At 48.1% G+C, this 19,155-nt stretch overlaps 1 protein-coding gene across 1 annotated transcript in view; it reads left to right on the plus strand.

The window, feature by feature from the left end:
• LOC309397345 (fatty acyl-CoA hydrolase precursor, medium chain-like) overlaps nucleotides 1-17,468 on the plus strand; it is a gene marked incomplete at its 5' end in the record, with an annotated part of 34,729 nt that extends 17,261 nt beyond the window's left edge. Inside the window, 9 exons of the mRNA XM_081963301.1 lie at nucleotides 2,980-3,084; nucleotides 3,591-3,695; nucleotides 4,274-4,309; nucleotides 8,368-8,508; nucleotides 8,595-8,675; nucleotides 9,026-9,173; nucleotides 9,818-9,949; nucleotides 15,036-15,108; nucleotides 15,637-17,468. Coding sequence (XP_081819427.1) covers nucleotides 2,980-3,084; nucleotides 3,591-3,695; nucleotides 4,274-4,309; nucleotides 8,368-8,508; nucleotides 8,595-8,675; nucleotides 9,026-9,173; nucleotides 9,818-9,949; nucleotides 15,036-15,108; nucleotides 15,637-15,811 — 996 coding nt within the window. The 3' untranslated portion in view covers nucleotides 15,812-17,468. The remainder of the gene's footprint in view (nucleotides 1-2,979; nucleotides 3,085-3,590; nucleotides 3,696-4,273; nucleotides 4,310-8,367; nucleotides 8,509-8,594; nucleotides 8,676-9,025; nucleotides 9,174-9,817; nucleotides 9,950-15,035; nucleotides 15,109-15,636) is intronic.
• Nucleotides 17,469-19,155: the final 1,687 nt, after the last annotated feature.

The raw sequence follows: 19,155 nt of genomic DNA on the forward strand, positions 1-19,155 counted from the left end.
CAAAGAAACAATCAAGGAAGCTTACAACCCTGTGCCTACACCTCCCGCAAGGTCACAGACAGAGAGAACCGATGGGCCACATGGGAGAAGGAGGCTTTCACAGTGAGACAGGCACTGCTAACCTGGAGACACCTTTTGGAAGGGAGCCAGAAACCGTTTGAAGTCTGGACCGACCACAAAAATCTGGAGGTGCTTAAGACCCCACGGAAACTATCACCTAAACAAGTCGATGGGCTCAATATTTCAACCGTTTTGATTTTGTCTTAAAGCACATTCCAGGCAGGAGGAACTTTCTAGCTGACACCCTCTCCCACATGCCTCAGTACAAATGCGAACAGGAGCACATAGTGGACACCATCATTCCCTCTTCCCAAACAGCTGCTCAACTGACCACCAGACGGCAACGCTGTGACTGGCAAGACCAACTTGCAAGTAACCTAACCACGAGGCTTAAAACTGAACTGCTAGCACCAACACATCTTGAAAAAGAGAGATGACCTTGCATGGAAGGGGACAAAACTCTACGTCCCAGAATCCCTATGTACCCTAGTTCTCCAGAGGAGTCATGATGCCAAAACAGCAGGCCATTTTGGGTTCCTAAAGATTTTACACTTAGCCCGGAGGCAATTCTGGTGGCCTGGCATGAAGAAAGATGTAGATAGTTATAGTTTGTGCCACAATGAAGAGACGACCAGGAAAACCCCCTGGACTACTGCAAACAGTAGGAGAGCCAACGAGGCCATGGGAGGCCTTGGGAGGAGATCGCAATGGATTTTAGAGTAGAGTTGCCAAAAAGTGGGGGAAACACAGTGATTTGGACTGCAATAGACCTGTTCTCCAAACAGGCACACTTCATACCCTGCAGCGGACTACCCTCAGCTCACAAGCTTGCTAAACTGTTCGTGAAGCATATCTACCGACTGCATGGAGTACCTCGAAGAATTATCTCAGACAGAGGGGTCCAGTTCATGGCTAAGTTCTGGAGGGAGTTCCTGCGATACAATGGGTCATCTCAGGGTCTTAGTTCAGCTTTTCATCTGAGTACCAATGGGGCAGCAGAGAGACTGAATGCCATGGTAGAGCAATACCTGAGGTGCTACGTGAATTATCAGCAGTCCAATTGGGCAGACCTTTTATCTTTTGCTGAGGTCGCGTACAATAATGCTATCCACAGCAGCACAGGACTCACGCCATTCAAAATAGTGAGCGGTATGGACTTCGTCCCAATGCCTGAGTATCCAAGGGATCCCCCCTCCTCAGTCAGTCTGACTGATTGGATGTCGATGTTGAAAGCGACCTGGGAAAATGTCAAAAGGGCACTGGCTAAAGTGGCACAAACCTATAAGAAACAGGCAGACAAACACCGGGCTCCACAATGACCATTCCGGGTGGGAGAGAAGGTTTATCTCTCCACAAAATATTTGAGATTAAAACTGCCTAGCAAGAAACTGGGGCCAAAGTTTATGGGACCATTCCCTATAGTAAAGATCATCAACCCAGTCACAGTGCAATTGAAACTGCCTCGATTGTTGGGGAAGATACACCCAGCATTCCATAGCAGCCTCTTAAAACCTGTGATTGGATCCATTCTGAGACCACTACCCCGGGAGCCACCAGGCCCTGTGGTCATAGGGGGCCAAACCCATTATGAAGTTCAGCGTATCCTTGATTCAAGGTGGCACAGGAGACAACTCCAATACTTAATGAAGTGGAAGGGCTACCCTTTATCAGAGGCATCTTGGGTGAAAAGTAGAAATATCCAAGCTGATCACCTTATAGCAAAATTCCATGCAGAAAATCCAAGCAAGCCTGAGGGAGGGACACATCCCTAAGTTATACACCTGTACTCAAATTGCTTTGTTTTATACAGGTCGCTTTCAGGAAATGTGGGGAGCCGGATGTCAACGCCTAAGACGTTTCCATGACTACTATCACCTTGAGAAGGGGAAATTCCATGCATAGTTTTGGCCAGAGTAAAAGTCTCATATTTCTGAACTAGGATGTGAATGAGCATGTCTAGAACTCTGCTTTAACGTCCCGTTGGAGAATGTGATTGATGACCTCAGCCAGAGGGAAGGGGGCACAGGTCAGACGCCATTAAATGTGATTTAGTTTCAGCTACACAGAAGTCCGTGCTAAGATGTTAGTCCTAATAAACGAATGGTTTTACTTTGAATTTCATTCCTGGGCTCGTAAATTAATTAGGGCAACTCTTGGAACCTTCACACATGGATTTCTCCCCCCCCCCCCCGATCCCCATTGGAAATGAGGTAGCTGTCAAAGAGAAGGAGTGCGCCTCGCGTGGCTTCTTCAAACAGCCAAAGAATGAACAAGAGGGGAGTTCGGCTGTTTGAAGAAGCCATGTGGGGCACACTCCCTTCTCTTTGACAGCTGCCTAGTTTCCAATGGGGGTTGGGGGGAAGAAATCCATGTTTTTCCTCCCTCTGCATGGATTCCCCCCCCCCCATTGAAAACCAGGCGGCTATCAAAGAGAAGGGAGCATGCGCCATGCTTTGCTCCGCAAAGGAAGTGGGTGAGCAGAGCAAGCCTGGTGGGAACAGGCGGGGCAAGCAAGCGAGCAGCGACTTGGTGGGCAGGGGGAGCAAGCAAGGGGGCAGGCCATGGGAGGGAAGCGCTCCAGTATGGGTTGCAGAACGGGTACCAGAAGACACACTAAATTTCCCGAACGGGTACGGGCGTACCGGCTGAAACCCACATGCCTTGATGGTTTCAAGGCTCTCACGACCTGTGCACAAAATCTCAGCATTCCATTCCACCCTTCCCTCCCTGCAGTTCATTCGCATGTTGAATAGTGATAAGGTTTGAAAGAAGCAAAGCGGTTCAATTGTGACATTAACGCTTGAAGCAAATTGATTGGATAATCTCTTGCCAAATACAGTCAGAGCAAAACCAGTGCAGTTATTGGGTGATGCAATGGGTTGATTGAAAAAAGTGGCTCTTTCTTTCCTCCCTGGCCAGGTGTTATCCCCTCTGTCCAAAGGCTTGTTCCACAAAGCAATTTCACAAAGTGGTGTTGCCATAGCAGACGTGTTGTTCGATGCCCATCCAGAAAAGCTGGCTAAGGTGAGGTTTGGAAAAGCGAGACCGCAATTGCTCTAGATCTGGGATTTTTTTTCCCCGAGGGAAGATGAAAAGAGGAGGAAGGCATGTAGGGGAAGGGGGTTCTCCTGGCCTCCTGAGGATTTTCTGGAGCAAAGCAGCTGGGGCACCCTAGCTGTTCCCTGGGGCCACCGGTGAGTTGGAGACACAGTATGTGCACCTGCTCCATTTCACGGCCATTAGCTGGCTGATGTCACCTTCAGCCAGATGTTTCTAAACAGCTGTACAATGTTTCAAGCTTACTATTGGAGCACAAATAGAATGAAGCGTGCTTTTGAAACATTCTGCTCTGCAAATTTTATCCACTGGCTTTGAGCCCAGTTTAGGTAGTCAGCCAGAGCAGCCTTCCTCCCTCTTCCTTAAAAGTCCTCCGGCAGCTTCCATTTTCCAAACGCCGGATGAAGAACTCTTGCAGGATGACCTGCTTCTTATTACGTTGATTAAAACTGAATTGTTGGTCTGGATTGCAGAAAATTGCTGAATCGATTAGCTGCCCTACCTCCAGTTCAGCTGAGATGGTTCGCTGCCTCAGGGGGAAAACAGAGAGTGAAATCTTATTGGCTACTCTGAAGATGGTAAGAGACCCCTGCAATACACTGTGATCCTTCCTGGAGAGGAAGGGTGAGGGCTTGGTCCTCATCTTGTCAAAATATGAGTTGGTCTGCCAGGTGTGGCCAGCAGATGGAGTCACAATGGTTGTGTAGAAGCCCCACCTGTCTTCTGTGTAGGCTGTGTGAAGCTCCGAACACACACAACGCCCTGGGTGCCAAGGGCCCAGAACCCTCTTCCTTCTTCTGCTGATGACCTCAAGCAGGTCCTGCGGCCTCACAGGGGGGCTCCTGATAGCATTGATCCCCTCTCAATGAAGACCCAGCTGGGTGGCGCAAGACCCAGCAGACCTCAGCACTGCCCATTTCTTTATCAAGGACAGATCGGGGGGTTGCCGTGGCTGTGGCTGCTGTGGTCCCAGTGGGGGCAGTGGAATCATGTTCAAGATCATTTCATGTCATTCAGTTGATTGAGAATCATACTTTTTCTTGAATATGTATAAAGCGTAATGATCATAGAATGTAGTCGGAGGAGGCTGGCTCTCCTATCATTTTCCCCTGGAGCTGCTCATCCTCAACTGACCTGCTTCCTTCTGTGATTGCAGGATTTTACCAGGCCTCATCTGGGTGGAGAAGAAAAGGTGAGTTCAAGCACTTTGCTCCCAAGGGGGAGGAATGCCATGGTCTCTTCTCTGGGGTTTCTTAAGACAGAATTTGGGGAATGGGAATTTGGGAAGAGCAATTTGAAGGTGGAACCAATGACCGGAGAAGTCCTGGATGTGTTCAAAATGCAGCTGGGGCGATGTTGGCACAATAGGTAAAGGTAAAGCTTCCCCTTGTACATATGTGCTAGTCATTCCCGACTCTAGGGGGCGGTGCTCATCTCTGTTTCAAAGCCAAAGAGCCAGCGCTGTCCGAAGACGTTTCTGTGGTCATGTGGCCGGCATGACTAAATGCCAAAGGTTCCCAGAACGCTGTTACCTTCCCACCAAACGTGGTCCCTATTTTTCTACTTGCATTTTTATGCGCTTTCGAACTGCTAGGTTGGCAGAATAATAAATTTTATACATATATATATATATATATATATATATATATATATATATATATATATATATATATATATATATATATATATATATATATACATATACATACATATATATATATATATATATATATATATATATATATATATATATATATATATATATATATATATATATATATATATATATATTTGTTTTCGTACCCGTAGTACGTAATAATTATTACAAAAATAATAAATAAAATTTGGCACAATTGAATTGGTCTGGTCTTCAGGTGCCTCACACATCTGGACTTTTTTACAACCAGCTCCATGCGCCCCCACCCCACCCCTACTGTACATCCTGCCCAGTCTAGCAATCCAGAGAAGCATCCACTCCCCCAGCTGCCTTCCCTCGCGCAAAGCTAAATGGGTGGCAGTGATGTTTCTCTGGGGAATCCCAGGATCCCACTGAAATCAGATTCCATCGACCAGATCCTGAGGAAAGTCAGCACTGATGTAGGATGTGCAGAGGCTCTGAGGAGGCAAGGACATTGTTTCTGCACTGTTACACCTCTGCTGGACATGAGGCTGGTGTGTCTGACCAGTATCCTGGATATTCCCATCCAAGTACTGAGCAGACCTGACTTATTTAGCTTTCTGGCTCAACCAGGCTGCCCCAGTAATTGAAGGAGCATTTCATGGATCTGCCTTTCCCCTGCAGAAGATTGTTTTTCTTTGACCATTCCTCCCGGTTTCATCCGTCATGGCTAAACTAACCAAATTCCCAGTCTCTTTTAGTAAGATTTAATTTATAGTCCTCTGATTGAGGGACCGTTCTGTATATCTTCTGCAGTTTCTTTGAATGATTCTTAAATTTGGTGTCCAGAATAGGATACGAAGCAACGTTCAGTCAATGCTCTTTCAGGCTACCACAGAATTTATCACATGCTCTAGAGCCATGATGGCAAACCTATGGCACGCGTGTCACAGGTGGCACGTGGAGCCATTTGTCAGGGCACACGAGGCTTGCCCTGTCAGCTGGCCAGCATACATGCGGGTGCTGGCCAGCTGACTTCGGCCTTCTTTTGAGCCCATTTTTTGCCCTTCGGGGGCATTCTCTGAAGCCTCCGGAGCATGAAAAACCAGCCCTATGGGCAAACCGGAAGTTCAGGAATGGACTTCCAGTTTGCTCGTAGGGCATGTTTTAGCCTTCTGGAGACTTCAGGGGCCTTCATGAGGCTCCACTGAAGGCTTCGGAGGATGAAAATCGGCCCTACAGACAAACCAGAAGTCACTTCCGGGTTGCTCATACAGTTGTTTTTCGCCCTCCGGAGCCTTCAGGGAAGCCCCTGAAGGCTCCAGAGGGCTAAAACAGGCCCTATGAGCAAACCAGAAGTCCATTTCTGAACTTCTGGTTTGCCTGTAGGGCCGGTTTTTCGCACTCCGGAGGCTTCAGGGAAGCTCCTGAAGCCTCCAGAGGGCCTCTGGGAGTGGGAAGTGGGGGGGGGCTGTTTCCGGCCACTCCAGGCTCCTATAAAGTCTCTGGAGCCTGGGGAAGGCAAAAAAAGCACGCCAAAAATGGGGGGAACACTGGTCGTGCACACATGCACGCTGTGGTCGTGCGCATAGCATTTTGGGTGTGGCACGCCTGTGCATGACCGCCCTGCACTCTCCCGCTTTTGGCACACGAGCCAAAAAAGGTTCGCCACCACTGCTCTAGAGACTGCAGCACTGCTGTGGTAGAAATACTTACCGTACTTTTTGGAGTATAAGATGCACTTCCCCCCAAAAAAAGTGGGTGAAAATTGCAGTGTGCCTTATACACTGAATGCTGCTGAAGTCCCGCCCACCTACTGCACCCCAACCTTTGGCTATTTTTGGCCTCCGCATGCTCCATTTTAGACCCTTTCCAGGCTGCAGGGATCGCCACAGCAAATCCCTGCTCTTCAGCATCTCCATGCATTGCGTTTTTGGCCTCTGCATTTAGCGTTTTTGGCTGGTTCCAGGTGGCAGGATTGGTGGCTGAAACTGGCCAAAAATGCAACATTCGGAAGTCAAAAATGGGGCGTGTGAAGACAGAAAATGTGATGCGCGGAGGCAACGATCGGCCGCAATGTGCTATCTTTTTTCTTGTTTTCCTCCCCAAAAAAGGTAGGTGCGTCTTATAGTCTGGAGCATCTTATACTCTGAAACATATGTTAACTAGTTCCTGAATGTTGTGAAAACATTGTGAGATGGTTATGACAACAGCATCCCTCAATCAGCCATTCAAAACCTATCCAGTAACAAGTCTCTCCGGGCTTTTGAAAACTAAAAACTATTTTTATTGACTACATTTTTGTCAACATTATTTCATCTCTTATATCAAAGGAAATAATTCCTAGGACTGCCAGCTTTTGTAATGCTTTGATGAATAATAAAAGAATAAAAATCCCAGATTAATTGTTCTGTGGCAAGTTGTCCTGCAGTGAGTTGGCCTCAGAGGGTAGGTTCCAGCAAGTTTACTGCAGTAAGTTGTCCTAGAATCGTGATGACGAACCTATGGAATGCTTGCCACAGGGGGTGTGCAGAGCCATATCTGCAGGCACGTTAGCTGTCAGCTCCAGCATGCATGCACACTCCAGCCAGCTGATTTTTGGCCTTCCGGAGGGCCCGGGGGCAGGCCTTTTCCATCCTCCCCAGGCTTCAGGAAAGCATCCGGAGCCTGGGGAGGGCAAAAAACGGGCCTAACGGGCCTACCGGAAGTTCAGAAACTATCCGTTTCTGAACTTCCGGTATCTGACTTCCGGAGGGCCTCTGGGGGTCCCAGGGGTGGCTGCTTTTATCCTCCCCAGGCATCAGAAAAGTCTCTGGAGCCTGGAGAGGGCAAAAAAAGAGGTCCAATAGGCCAACCGGAGGAAATACCAAGCTCAGCTTGGAGGTAAGTAGTGCGGCGTACATGGGGGGGGAGCGTGGGGGTGTGTACGCATGTGGGTGCACAGTGCACACTTTCCATTATGGGTGCCGGCATGCGCTCATGCTATTGCCGGGGGGGGGGGGTAAGAGTGGAAAAGGCAAGGTTGAAACTCCAGCAAGGCAAATTCATCGTCCAGGAGAATGTGGAAGACAGGAAGCAGAGCTACAGACTAGGCGCTGGTCAGAGAAGGAGCAGCTAAGCCTGTAGAAGGAATGGGGGCCTGGCAGATGCCTCAAAAGGGACCCTGCCTCATTTCCTGGACTGTAAGGACAAGGGGGTGGGGGAGATGCACTTTCAGACGTGCACAATTCATACTTCTGAATGTCCTTCTGGTCGGAACTTCCTCCAAGGCTGACAAGCCTTAGTACTGTCCATATCATTTTTAAAAATTATTTATTAGCAATTTGATAGAAAGAAATGGACAAATTAGAAGGAAAACCCCCAACCCAAGAAAGAAATACACGAAAGACCGCAGAAAGAACAGAGAGCATAAGTTCTATACAAAGTGACCAAAAAATGAAGGTGAGAATATAAAAATACAGTATTGAACTGTGAGATGCAGAATTCAAGTTACAACAATTTAAAACTGTGATTATATACAGAAATTAATAATGTTCTTCCATTTCTATTGACCATAACCTAGGGGGTTTATTGTGATTTCCATGAAAATAATATTTTGAAAGGTGTTAAACTGATTTCTTTTTCCTCTCCAGCACGTTATCTTTTTCCCTGCAGTGGTTGATGGTCGATTTTTTCCGAAGAGTCCCAAAGAGCTCTTAGCAGAAAAAAACTTCAATAATCTTCCCTACATCATTGGGCTCAATGATGATGAATTTGGGTGGATACTTCCTCAGGTGGGCCTTTTCCCTTTGTGGATGAAGCGCTGCTGCCGCTCTCCTGATTGCACTCAGAATTAACCCTTTGCTTTTACTCCGTCCAGCTTCTCCAGTTTCCAGACTTCACGAAGGGACTTGACAGAGAGACCGTGACTCTCCTGCTACGCAGCTCAGAGCAACTCACAGTAAGAGGCACTTTCTCGGTGCAGCTGAATTCATCACCAGCCTCAGTCCCGCCTGCTTTCCCTCGGACCCCTCTGGACCTTCTAGGGGCTTTGTGCCCAACCGTACTAGGAGAGACGCAGCTCCTGAGGACATCTCAGACTTGGGATGGGAGGGAAAATCAGGAAGAAGTTTGATCCTTGACACTCACTACGATTCTCTACTTTATCTAGGTTCCTTTATTTTCCTGGGTTTTACAGAATTCTGATAAAATAAGTTCTCTAGACCCTGTGCTTTCCAGGAAATGTTCTTGGGAACTTGAAAACCAGTGTAGCTGCAACATTGCTGGCCCACCTTTCTTTGACTGTTACAGGGAGTGGCTCCTCAGGATCTTCCTCTGGTTGTTGATGAATATCTCCAGGATCTCCAGGACCCAGAACAACTCAGGGATCAATTCCTGGCTTTACTGGGGGATGCTGTATTCCTTGCTCCAAGCATTCTTACTGCCAGACACCACCGAGGTCAGTCCCTATTGGAACTAACCGGGTTTGAGCAGCCTTAATGAGATCTAGGACAATGACCGGTGTCTTCTCTCCTCCCACAACCTCTTTGATCAAATCCCTCCCTCCCTTCAGCCAGCCAGTTGCAAGGCCAGCAGGTCAGGCCAGCAGGGACATTTTATAGGTAGTCCTCGACTTGCAACCACTGTTGGTACTGGAATTTCCTTTGTAAATCAGTGCAGTCATAAAGTGGATCTTCATGTGACCGGACCAAATTTTATGAGCGTTTGTACTGTGGTCGTTACGCAAAGCCAGCATCCCCAGTTGTCCTTGCTGGCTAGAAACCAGCTGGAAAGGTTGCTAATATGGATCAGGTGATTGCCAGGTCCCCCGAACGACAGTAAATGCGAGTGGGCTGCCAAGGAGCCAAATTGCTATTCCATAGTACAACGGTCATAAGTGCAAAGAGAAGCCGTGTTTTCCAAGGCCATCATAACTTTCAACCATCATTAAATGAGCAGTTGTAAGTCGAGGACTGCTTGTAGGTTTGCTTCCCACAGCCTCATTCCCCAGAATCACCCAGAATGGCGTCTTTGGGGGTCTGGCTGTGGTAGATCCTGGAGAATAAGAGATGATGGCTCTGTGCCACATTCTTGTCTTTCCAGACGCCGGCTATCCGGTCTACGTCTATGAACTGCAGCATCATTTGAGTGAATGCAGCAGCTTCAGGCCAGCCTTTACTAAAGTGGACCATGGGGATGAAATTGCCTTTGTCTTTGGAAAGCCCTTCTTCACGGGTGAGTCTGGAGCACTGGCCCAACCTGAACGCGGTGGGCCCATTCCTGCTGAGAGAAGGGCCACCACCTTTTCTGGATTCTCAGCAGAGAAGGACTGACTGCTTTTGTTCCACCTGCAACTTTGGATGGTTCAGACAGGCTTGGGGGGGGGGGGGAGTCTGCCAGGGCACAGGCCAGAGCTAACTAATGGGCGTGGGTTGGAAGTGCTGGGCAGGATTGGGATTCCAGGGGAGACATTAAGCCATTCCATTGGGGGGTTCACCATCTCTACTGTTTGTGGGAGAGGCAGATATGATGGGGGTGAGGCTCAAATTATGTTCGGGGGACACGGGTTTGCTGTTTAAGAGCGATCACGCGTTCCGACCCACATCGCCCTTCTCGCACCCCCGGGTGCTCGGGATTACAGGACCCTGGTCTCTGGCTGGTGTCGCTTAACGCCAGGTCCATGTTACATAAGGCTCCCCTCATTTACGACCTCATACAAGTGGGTAGAGTGGACCTGGCATGCATTACGGTGACCTGGTTGGGCCATGAGGGGGGTGTTCCCCTTAGTGAACTATGCCCACCAGGCTTCCGGGCGTTTCACCAGCCGAGAGCCCAGGGCAGGGGCGGGGGTGATGGTGGTGGTTATTAGGGAAAGTCTCAGACCTCAGGAGGTCACTCAGATCGGCAGGTGTGAATCCCTTTTTGTGAAATGGGTCCTTGGAGTTCAGGTGGGCCTTTTTGTTACGTACCTGTCCCCCTGCTACGTTTCATCAGCCCTGTTAGCTGGATTGACAGTTGATTTCCCCAAGCTTATGATCCTGGGGGATTTCAATCTGCCTTCCATTGGTGAGACATCCGAGTCAGCTTGGGAGTTCATGGCTTCCATGACGGCTATGGACCTAATTCAGTTAATTCAAGATCCCACCCATAATAGGGGACACACGCTCGACCTGATTTTTGTCTCTGGGCAGTGGATGAATGATCTAGATTTAGAGGATGTTTCTATTCAACCCTTGTAATGGTCTGATCATTTCCTCATCAGGCTTGACTTCCATACTGCTACCTCTCGCTGCAGGGAGGCGGAACCGACTAGATGGTTCCGCCCCAGGCGTCTGATGGACCCTGAAAGGTTCCTGATGGAACTTGGGACTTTTCCTGAATCCCTTGCTCACAACTCGACCGAAGCCCTAGTGGAAGCCTGGGATAGGGCGGCCACTGGGTCCTTGGATCGCGTTGTGCCTGTGCGGCCTCTGACCCGGTTTCGATCCCGGGTGGCTCCCTGGTTTACAGAGGAGCTCCGGGAGATGAAACGCTGGAAAAGACGCTTGGAGAGTGGCTGGAGGGCCAGCCGGTCGAAATCTGATCGAACACTAATAAGAATTCATATTAAATCCTACTTAGTGTCGCTAAAAGCGGCAAAATGGCAACATTTTCCCACTCTTATCGCATCCGCAGATAACTGCCCAGCCGCCCTGTTTAGGGTGACCCCCTCCTTACTTAACCAAGGAACTGGGAAAGACCCCTTGCAGGGTAGGGCTGAAGAATTTGTTCAGTATCTGCAGGATAAAATTGCTCAGATCTGGACAGGCTTGGACTCTGACTGGGTCGATTCAGGCGAGTCGACGGGGATGAATCTTGTGGAGACAATCTGGGATGAGTTTGACCCTGTGACCCCCGAGGTCATGGACAGCATTATGGGGAGAATCAGTGCTGCCACTTGTGTGCTGGACCCATGTCCTTCTTGGTTAGTTTCGGCTTCCCTGGAGGTGACATGAGGCTGGCTCCAGGCAATTACCAATGCTTCATTGAGAGAGGGGTTCTTCCCCACCGCCTTGAAGGAGGCGGTGGTGAGGCCCCTCCTTAAGAAGCCTTCCCTGGACCCAGCTTCTTTAGCCAACTATTGTAGTTAAGGTTGTCGAGAGTGTGGTAGCATGTCAGCTTCCCCAGTACCTGGATGAAGCTGTCTACCTGGATCCGTTTCTGTCACGTTTCAGGCCCGGGTACAGCATGGAGATGGCATTGGTCGCGTTGGTCGATGATCTCTGGTGGGCCCGGGACAGGGACTGCTCCTCTGTCCTGGTCCTATTAGACCTCTCAGCGGCTTTCGATACCATCAACCATGGTATTGTACTGCGACGACTCGGGGGGTTGCGAGTGGGGGGCACCGTTTACGGTGGTTCTCCTCCTACCTGTCGGATCGGTCGCAGTTCATGTTGACTGGGGGGCAGGGATCAACCCCGAGGTGCATCACTTGTGGGGTGCCCCAGGGGTTGGTTCTCTCACCCCTCCTGTTCAACATATATATGAAACTGCTGGGCGAGATCATCCATGGTTTTGGGGTACGGTATCATCAATATGCTGATGATACCCAACTTTTCATCTCTACCCCAAACCACTCAAACAATGCCCTCGACGTGATGTCCCGATGCCTGGAGGCTGTGCGGATCTGGATGGGGAGGAACAGGCTCAAGCTCAATCCCTCCAAGACTGAGTGGCTGTGGTTTCCGTCATCCTGATTTGTGCATCTTGTTCTATCTTTGATGATAGGGGGAGAAATTTTAGCCCCCTCAGAGAGGGCCCGCAATCTGGGAGTCCTCCTAGACATGCGGCTTAGTTTAGAAGAACACCTGACAGCCGTGACCAGGGGGGCCTTTTACCAGGTTTGCCTGGTACATCAGTTGCACCTCTTCCTGGATTGGGATACTCTATGCACAGTCACTCATGCCCTTGTCCTTTCTTGCCTGGACTACTGCAATGCTCTCTACATGGGGCTGCCCTTGAAGAGCACCCGGAGGCTTCAGCTGGTCCAGAATGCAGCCGCATGGGTTATCATGGGGGTACCTAGGTGCTCCCATGTTACACCCCTTTTAGGCGGCCTGCACTGGTTGCCGATTGTTTTCTGGGTGCGATTCAAGGTACTAATTATGACCTTTAAAGCGCTCCATGGCTTAGGCCCAGGGTACCTGCGAGACCACCTACTGCTACCAGTAGTCTCCCACCGTCCAATGCGATCCCACAGGGTTGGCCTCCTCAGGGTGCCGTCGGCCAGACAGTGTCAGCTGGCGACCCCCAGTGGAAGAGCCTTCTCTGTCAGAGCGCCTTCCCTCTGGAATGAGCTGCACAATCCCCGACCTCTGGTCCTTCCGACGCGACCTAAAAAGTTGGCTTTTCCAGCAAGCCGTCCTGGCCTGTTAATTTTATCTAATTTTTAAAATGTTAGTGTTATATTAATTGGGTTTGTTTTTTGGGATACTTATCTAATTTCCTTTTACCTTTGTGATATGTGTTTTTTAATGTTGTATGCCGCCCTAAATCCTTTGGGAGAAGGGCGGCATATAAATCCAATAAATCCAAATCCAAATCCAATTTATTAGCAGACCAACTTTGCCAACATGGGCCCAAAGGAAACCAGGGTGATGAAGGTGTTGAAAGAAATGTCCTTCTGGTTTCGGTTGCAAGTGGAGAAAAAGACACTGGAGACATGGAAAGATGGTTTAATGGTGGACAGGACCACATGGCTCGAGTCCTGAACAGAAAAGGTCATCACATGCTTCAATGTTGGTGGAGAAGAAGAGAAGGAAAAAGGCTGAGATGCTGAAAGTCCCTGGTTTTATGCCCTCTCTGGCCTTTGATCTTGAGCTTGTCTTCTGATTGGTTGTCATCCTCCCATGGGGCCATGCAGGGGCAACTCTCTAGGCTGTGTTTTGAATCCTGGTTTGGTTGAGTTCTGCCATGCGGTGAGTGGGTAAAGGCTAATCATGCCTTAATCCCATCACCTTGGAGCTGAAGGGGAGAACTCTTTATTATGTAAAGGGACTGGCTTGGGCATCTTAATGGCCCATTGACAAAGTGGGTGGAGGCTGGAAGCTGCAGGGAGCTATTCTCTCTTTAAACATGTTTCTTCCTTTTCGCATCCAGGGAAATATTCTGCCTTTTCAATATTTCCTAGGATATTTCATTTCTCTGGGAGAGGGCTGGGTGATAATGTCTTACAAAGGAAACCAGGAGTGATGATGATCAGCAAACTCGATCCTGGTCAGCAGGTTATTTGGCCTTGAAAAGAGAGGCCGGAGGATGCCTGCAATGACCAAGGGGGAGCAAAGGAATGCCAAGGTCTGTTCTCTGGGGTTTCTTAAGACAGAAATCATGTCAATTAGACGAGGACAAGGATGGCTTGAAAACTATACTCAAAATCCACCAGCTATTTCTCATCAAAAAAGGATTTGATTGTGGATTTTTTATTTTTCAGAGTTGTTGAAAAGATTTTGATACAGACTGAGGACACCTCTGGCTGAGATAACGGTGTTGCAGAAAATGACAGGCATTAGACTTTTCAGGATACAGGAAAAGTTTATTTGGCAGCCAGGTTCAGAAAAGTTAGCCCATGGCTAACGTTGTGAATTTCTGAACAACCTTTATTATTGATGCACGCGTTCTTATACATTCTCAAAGACAGTGTAACACGGAAACACTTAACTCATTTCTTATTGGTTACCTTGAGGAAAAAGCCTTATAAGGAGATGGGGGTCTTACTTCTCCTTTTGTTACAGGTATGGACTACATGCCATTAACGAACTTTATTGAACCTTGTGGTTTTGGACTTTTGACATAGGGACATTTGCTGGAACATGTTGTGGTTGAAGGCTGATGACATTTCCCAGTCCCTTTAAGCAAGCTTCTAACTGTCCCTTTTATGCCACGTCTTCTTTCTTATATTTTAATCCATATTTTATTCTACTTTATTTCCCCCCTTCTAGACTCTATTAATACCCACAATTGATTCTAGCCTGTTAGATTAACAATATAAGCATGCAGGATACAGAATAGCGAAAAAGCAAGGATCCAAGCAATACACATATCTTCCAAAATCACTTTCTCTACTTCTAAGAGTGCAATTTGAATATCATCTTCTTTAAGGGTATGTGGGATTAGGCTTAAAGGCGTCTGGTGAAATAATAATAATAATACATGCCTGGCAAAAGTTGCATTTTACTGAGATTCTCAAGGTGCTGATATTACTTCTGGATTTTATTTTTTATCTTTTAAAAAATCCCAAGCTGTAATTTTTTTTCTGACGCCATCCTTATATTCCTGCCTGCAGACAATGCAACAGAAGAAGATAAAATGCTCAGCAAAGTGATTATGAAATACTGGGGTAATTTTGCTCGCAGCGGGTAAGTCAGAGGATTTTTGCACATGTCCATAAATTTACTACTCAGGTAGATTATACAACTGGTATAAATTGGACTTAATAGCTAGGGAGAATGTCCCCTTCCAATTTGTCTCCTAGGGGACACCTATCACCTCCAGGGGCACCGGAGCTCTCAGACTTCAGCAGTGAGGCTGGTCGTATTAGAGCAGGGTGTCAAACTCACATCATCATGGTGGTGTCACGTGACATATTGGGACTTTCCCCCCCTTTGCTAAACCGGGCATGGGTGTGGCCAGAGTGTGACACATCTGGCCCGTGGGCTGTGAGTTTGACAGCCCTGTATCAGTGGTCGTTAGCCTGAGGAGAAAAGTGTGCACTGCAGGAAGCTTCCAGCAGATGCCTCCGAGAAATGCTTCAAGGGTCTAGAATATTTTATTATTGTTTGAAAAATGATAACGCTCTATTTGTGAAAGCAAGAGGAAGAGATCATCTTGGTGATCCCGGACAAACTGATTCCGTGAACTAACTGGCCATTTGCAATCGTCTCTAGGAACCCTAATGGAGCTGGCTTGGTGACCTGGCCCAGGTACGACCTGAGTGAGCAGTATCTGGAAATAGACGTAAAGCAAAAGGTGGCAAGAAAACTGAAAGAGAAAGCCGTGGCCTTCTGGACCAAGACCCTGCCAGAAAAGGCAGCCAAAGAGAAAGGACACACAGAGTTATAACTTCTTCAGCCACACAGAATTCAGTGCAACAGAAAACATTTCTCAGGTAGAGCCGCTCACCACTGGGTTGCCAGTCCGGCCCCCTCTCTTCAACTGGGCAAGTGTATGTTGGCTTCCGAGGGCAAGCTAGCTTCACCTTCCCAAATGAAGTTGGTCACAGGGCTCTAGAGCAGGGGTGTCAAACGCAAGGCCTGGGGCCCAGATCCGGCCTGTGGGGTACTTCGATCTGGCCCACGGAGCCGTCCTGGAAACAGTGAAGGAGTGGGCCACAGTGCCTCTGCCAGGGAAAACGGAGCTCAGGATTGCTGCGTGCGACCCTCCTGAGCGCTGTTTTTGCTGGCAGATGGTTACAGGAGGGCGTCGCAGCCAAAAACGACGCTCAGGAGCCTGTTTTCACTGGCAGAGCGCTTGGGCCACCACTGGTGCCCCCAACACAAGTGATGCTGAACTAGCCACGCCCACCCTGGCCACTCCCACCCATCCCCCAAGGTCGAACACAGCCCTGATGCGGCCCACAATGAAATCGAGTTTGACCCCCCTGCTCTAGAGGAAGGACCGTCGCTTGCTGCAACCAGTGGCCTCCATGATGCAAGCTTGATGGTTGCAAGAAGTTAATCCTGCTCTGCCTAGAAACCTATCAGCTTTGCGTAGGAATTGAAATTTTCAGTAGAACCAGCGGAATCCTCTGGCAATAGTCATAGAATAAATAAGGACCCTTGAAACTTTTGTGAAGTTGTATGCACGATAGCTGTAGCATTTAGCATTTACCATAGCGCTTTACAGCACTCCCTGGTCGGTTTAATGTCAGCAATCTTTTCATGCTGCCCACAACAATCTGAGCCCTCATTTTTCCAACCTCAGAAGGATGGAAGGCTGAGCCAGCCTTGAGCTGGTCAGGATTGAACTCCAGGCTGTGGGTAGGATTTGCCTGCAATACTGCGTTCTAACCACCAGGCCAACAGTATCAATACAGTATAAGTAAGATGGTTCACCCAAACGTTCAAAATCATAGAAGAACATAGATTCTGAAGAGTCATGATGGTTGCAAGGATTCTTAACAAACCCTCTAAGGCACATCGAAAACACATCTATTTATTCAATCAGTGTCTACACCACCCAAGATAAAAAGTGAGCAAAAACCAATATCAAATTGCTACTTGAGACACAACAACGTGGAATCACATGATCACAATTGGTTCCGACAATTGTGGTTTCCAACAAGCAAAGTCAATGGGAGAATTTAGATTTGCTTAACGACCACATGATTCACTTAACAACAGCAAGTGATTCATTTAACAACTATGGCAAAAAAGGTCACAAAATTGGTTGCGATTTACTTAATAACCACCTTGCTTAGCCATGAAAATTCTGGTCCCAGCTGCAGTTGTAAGTCAAGGATTGATCTGTGTAAAGAAAGATACAAATCTGACCTGGAAAAGGAGTGATTTAACCCATAAATTAGGCATTTGAGAATTGTTATCTGAAATCAATTTCTATGGCTTAATCCTCACATCTGATTAATGTCTTTTATTGTTTGGTTTGATTCATTACTTTCTGACACATCACGTACTATACTGAAGGTATGTATCATTAATTTCTGTATGCTATATAAAGACTTGACTGCCCTCTTCATAAATACTTTCTGCTTCTCCTGAAATAGTTGGGACTTTATTTATTGGGTCGGGAGGGTGAAAGTCACCTTTTACAAGGTTACTGGGTCTTTCTCAAATTCAGGGACAGGGTCCCTTCCAGCTCCACCCCTTTTGGGCACCCGAGTTTTAAAGCAGCAACACCACCCTGCTAGGATTGAACCTGCGCCCACCGATCCGAACAGCTCCCAAGCACTGGCACCAGGTTTCTGCCACCTCTCCTCTTCAGCCAGGATTGAGAAAGAGAGCCCGCTTGGCCCAATGGGGAAGGTGCTGGGGACTAGCAGTGCTTGGCCCCCCTCAGTCGGAGAGTCCGGCTGGGCCCGTAGTGCTGCTCTTGGGGGAGAAGTGGAAGAAGGGGCCTCTTGCACAGCTCCCTGAATTATACCAAATGACGTGGGCTAAATCGTAGTGCTATCCACCAACTGACCCTGTGCCAATGGATGGCTGCTCCCTGTGGCCTCAAACAGGTCTTCAATAAGGAGAGTGGGAGCTCTGGGGCAGCCCACAATAGAGGGTCCCGAGACTCCTCCTCCCCCCGCTCCCTGTGGGACCAGGGACCATCACTGCTAAGCCTTGCAGTTCATTCAAGAGGTGGGGGGGAATGGATGGTACCAAAGACACTGGAAGGCCAACAGGACCAAGAGAACCATGTGCCCTCTCTCGCCTTGCCCAGGTCTTCAAAAGTGGCCCATGTGGTGAGGGAGCCATTATCAGCCCTGAAAGAGAAGAGTGCTTGACAACTGACTCACGTTTATGACGGTCGCAGCATCCCGGAGCCACTTTTGCAACCTTCTGATGGGCAAAGGGAGTGGGGAAGCCAGATTCACTTAACAACCGGGTTACTCATTTAACCACTGCTGTGATTCACTTAACAAATGTGCCAAGAAAAGTCGTAAAATGGGGCAAAACTCACTTAACAAATGTATCCCTTAGCAACATAAATTTTGGCCCCCGTTATGGTTGTACATTGAGGACCCCCTGTATAAAATGGAAGAAGACGTTCTCATTTATACCTAGAAGTTCTTAATTATTTTGCTTGTAATCTGGAAGGATTTGCAAACATTTCTCACCTACCCCTACTCTAGTCATCTTGATTTATTTCAAAAAGATATTCACTGTCAAAATACACAAACACGACTAAAAACTATTTCAGGAAATTGTTAACATTTATTTAAAGAGTAAATTACAACTAAAGGCTACCCGTTTCGAGTAAGGGTTGCCTTACATAATTGTCCAAAAAGGCCTTCAGATCCAAATGGTGGGACAGGAGACCCCCAGGATTACCAGCGTCATGGCTTCTGCTCCTTCCCATTTGCAACCCACCACCGCATCCAGGTCTTAGCTAAACACTTTCTAACAATTGTCTGTCTGCAATTGGAATCTCCCTGCTTCTTTGGGGAGCCATAGAAACTCCATGAAGGAAGATCTTGGGTGATGTAACCCGGCCTTGCCGGCAATGGGATTGGATTGCTGGCAATGAAGACCCAAGCAGCCAGTGGAAAAAGAGGCCAGAAGCCTCGCAAAAGCTGCTGGATCAACAGCTGGAAGGCGAGTAAAAGGAGGCCTCCTTGCCTGGCATTCCCTGTGTCCTCCTACCCCTCAAGCTGGCTGCTCATAGCAAATGGGGGAAATTCTCTCTGCCAGTGACGGAGACGAGGCAGAATTCTGGTGCCATGGCAACCATGATGTCCT

The sequence above is a fragment of the Natrix helvetica genome, assembly GCF_964273705.1.
Source record: "Natrix helvetica genome assembly, chromosome: 10".
NCBI lineage: Eukaryota > Metazoa > Chordata > Lepidosauria > Squamata > Natricidae > Natrix > Natrix helvetica.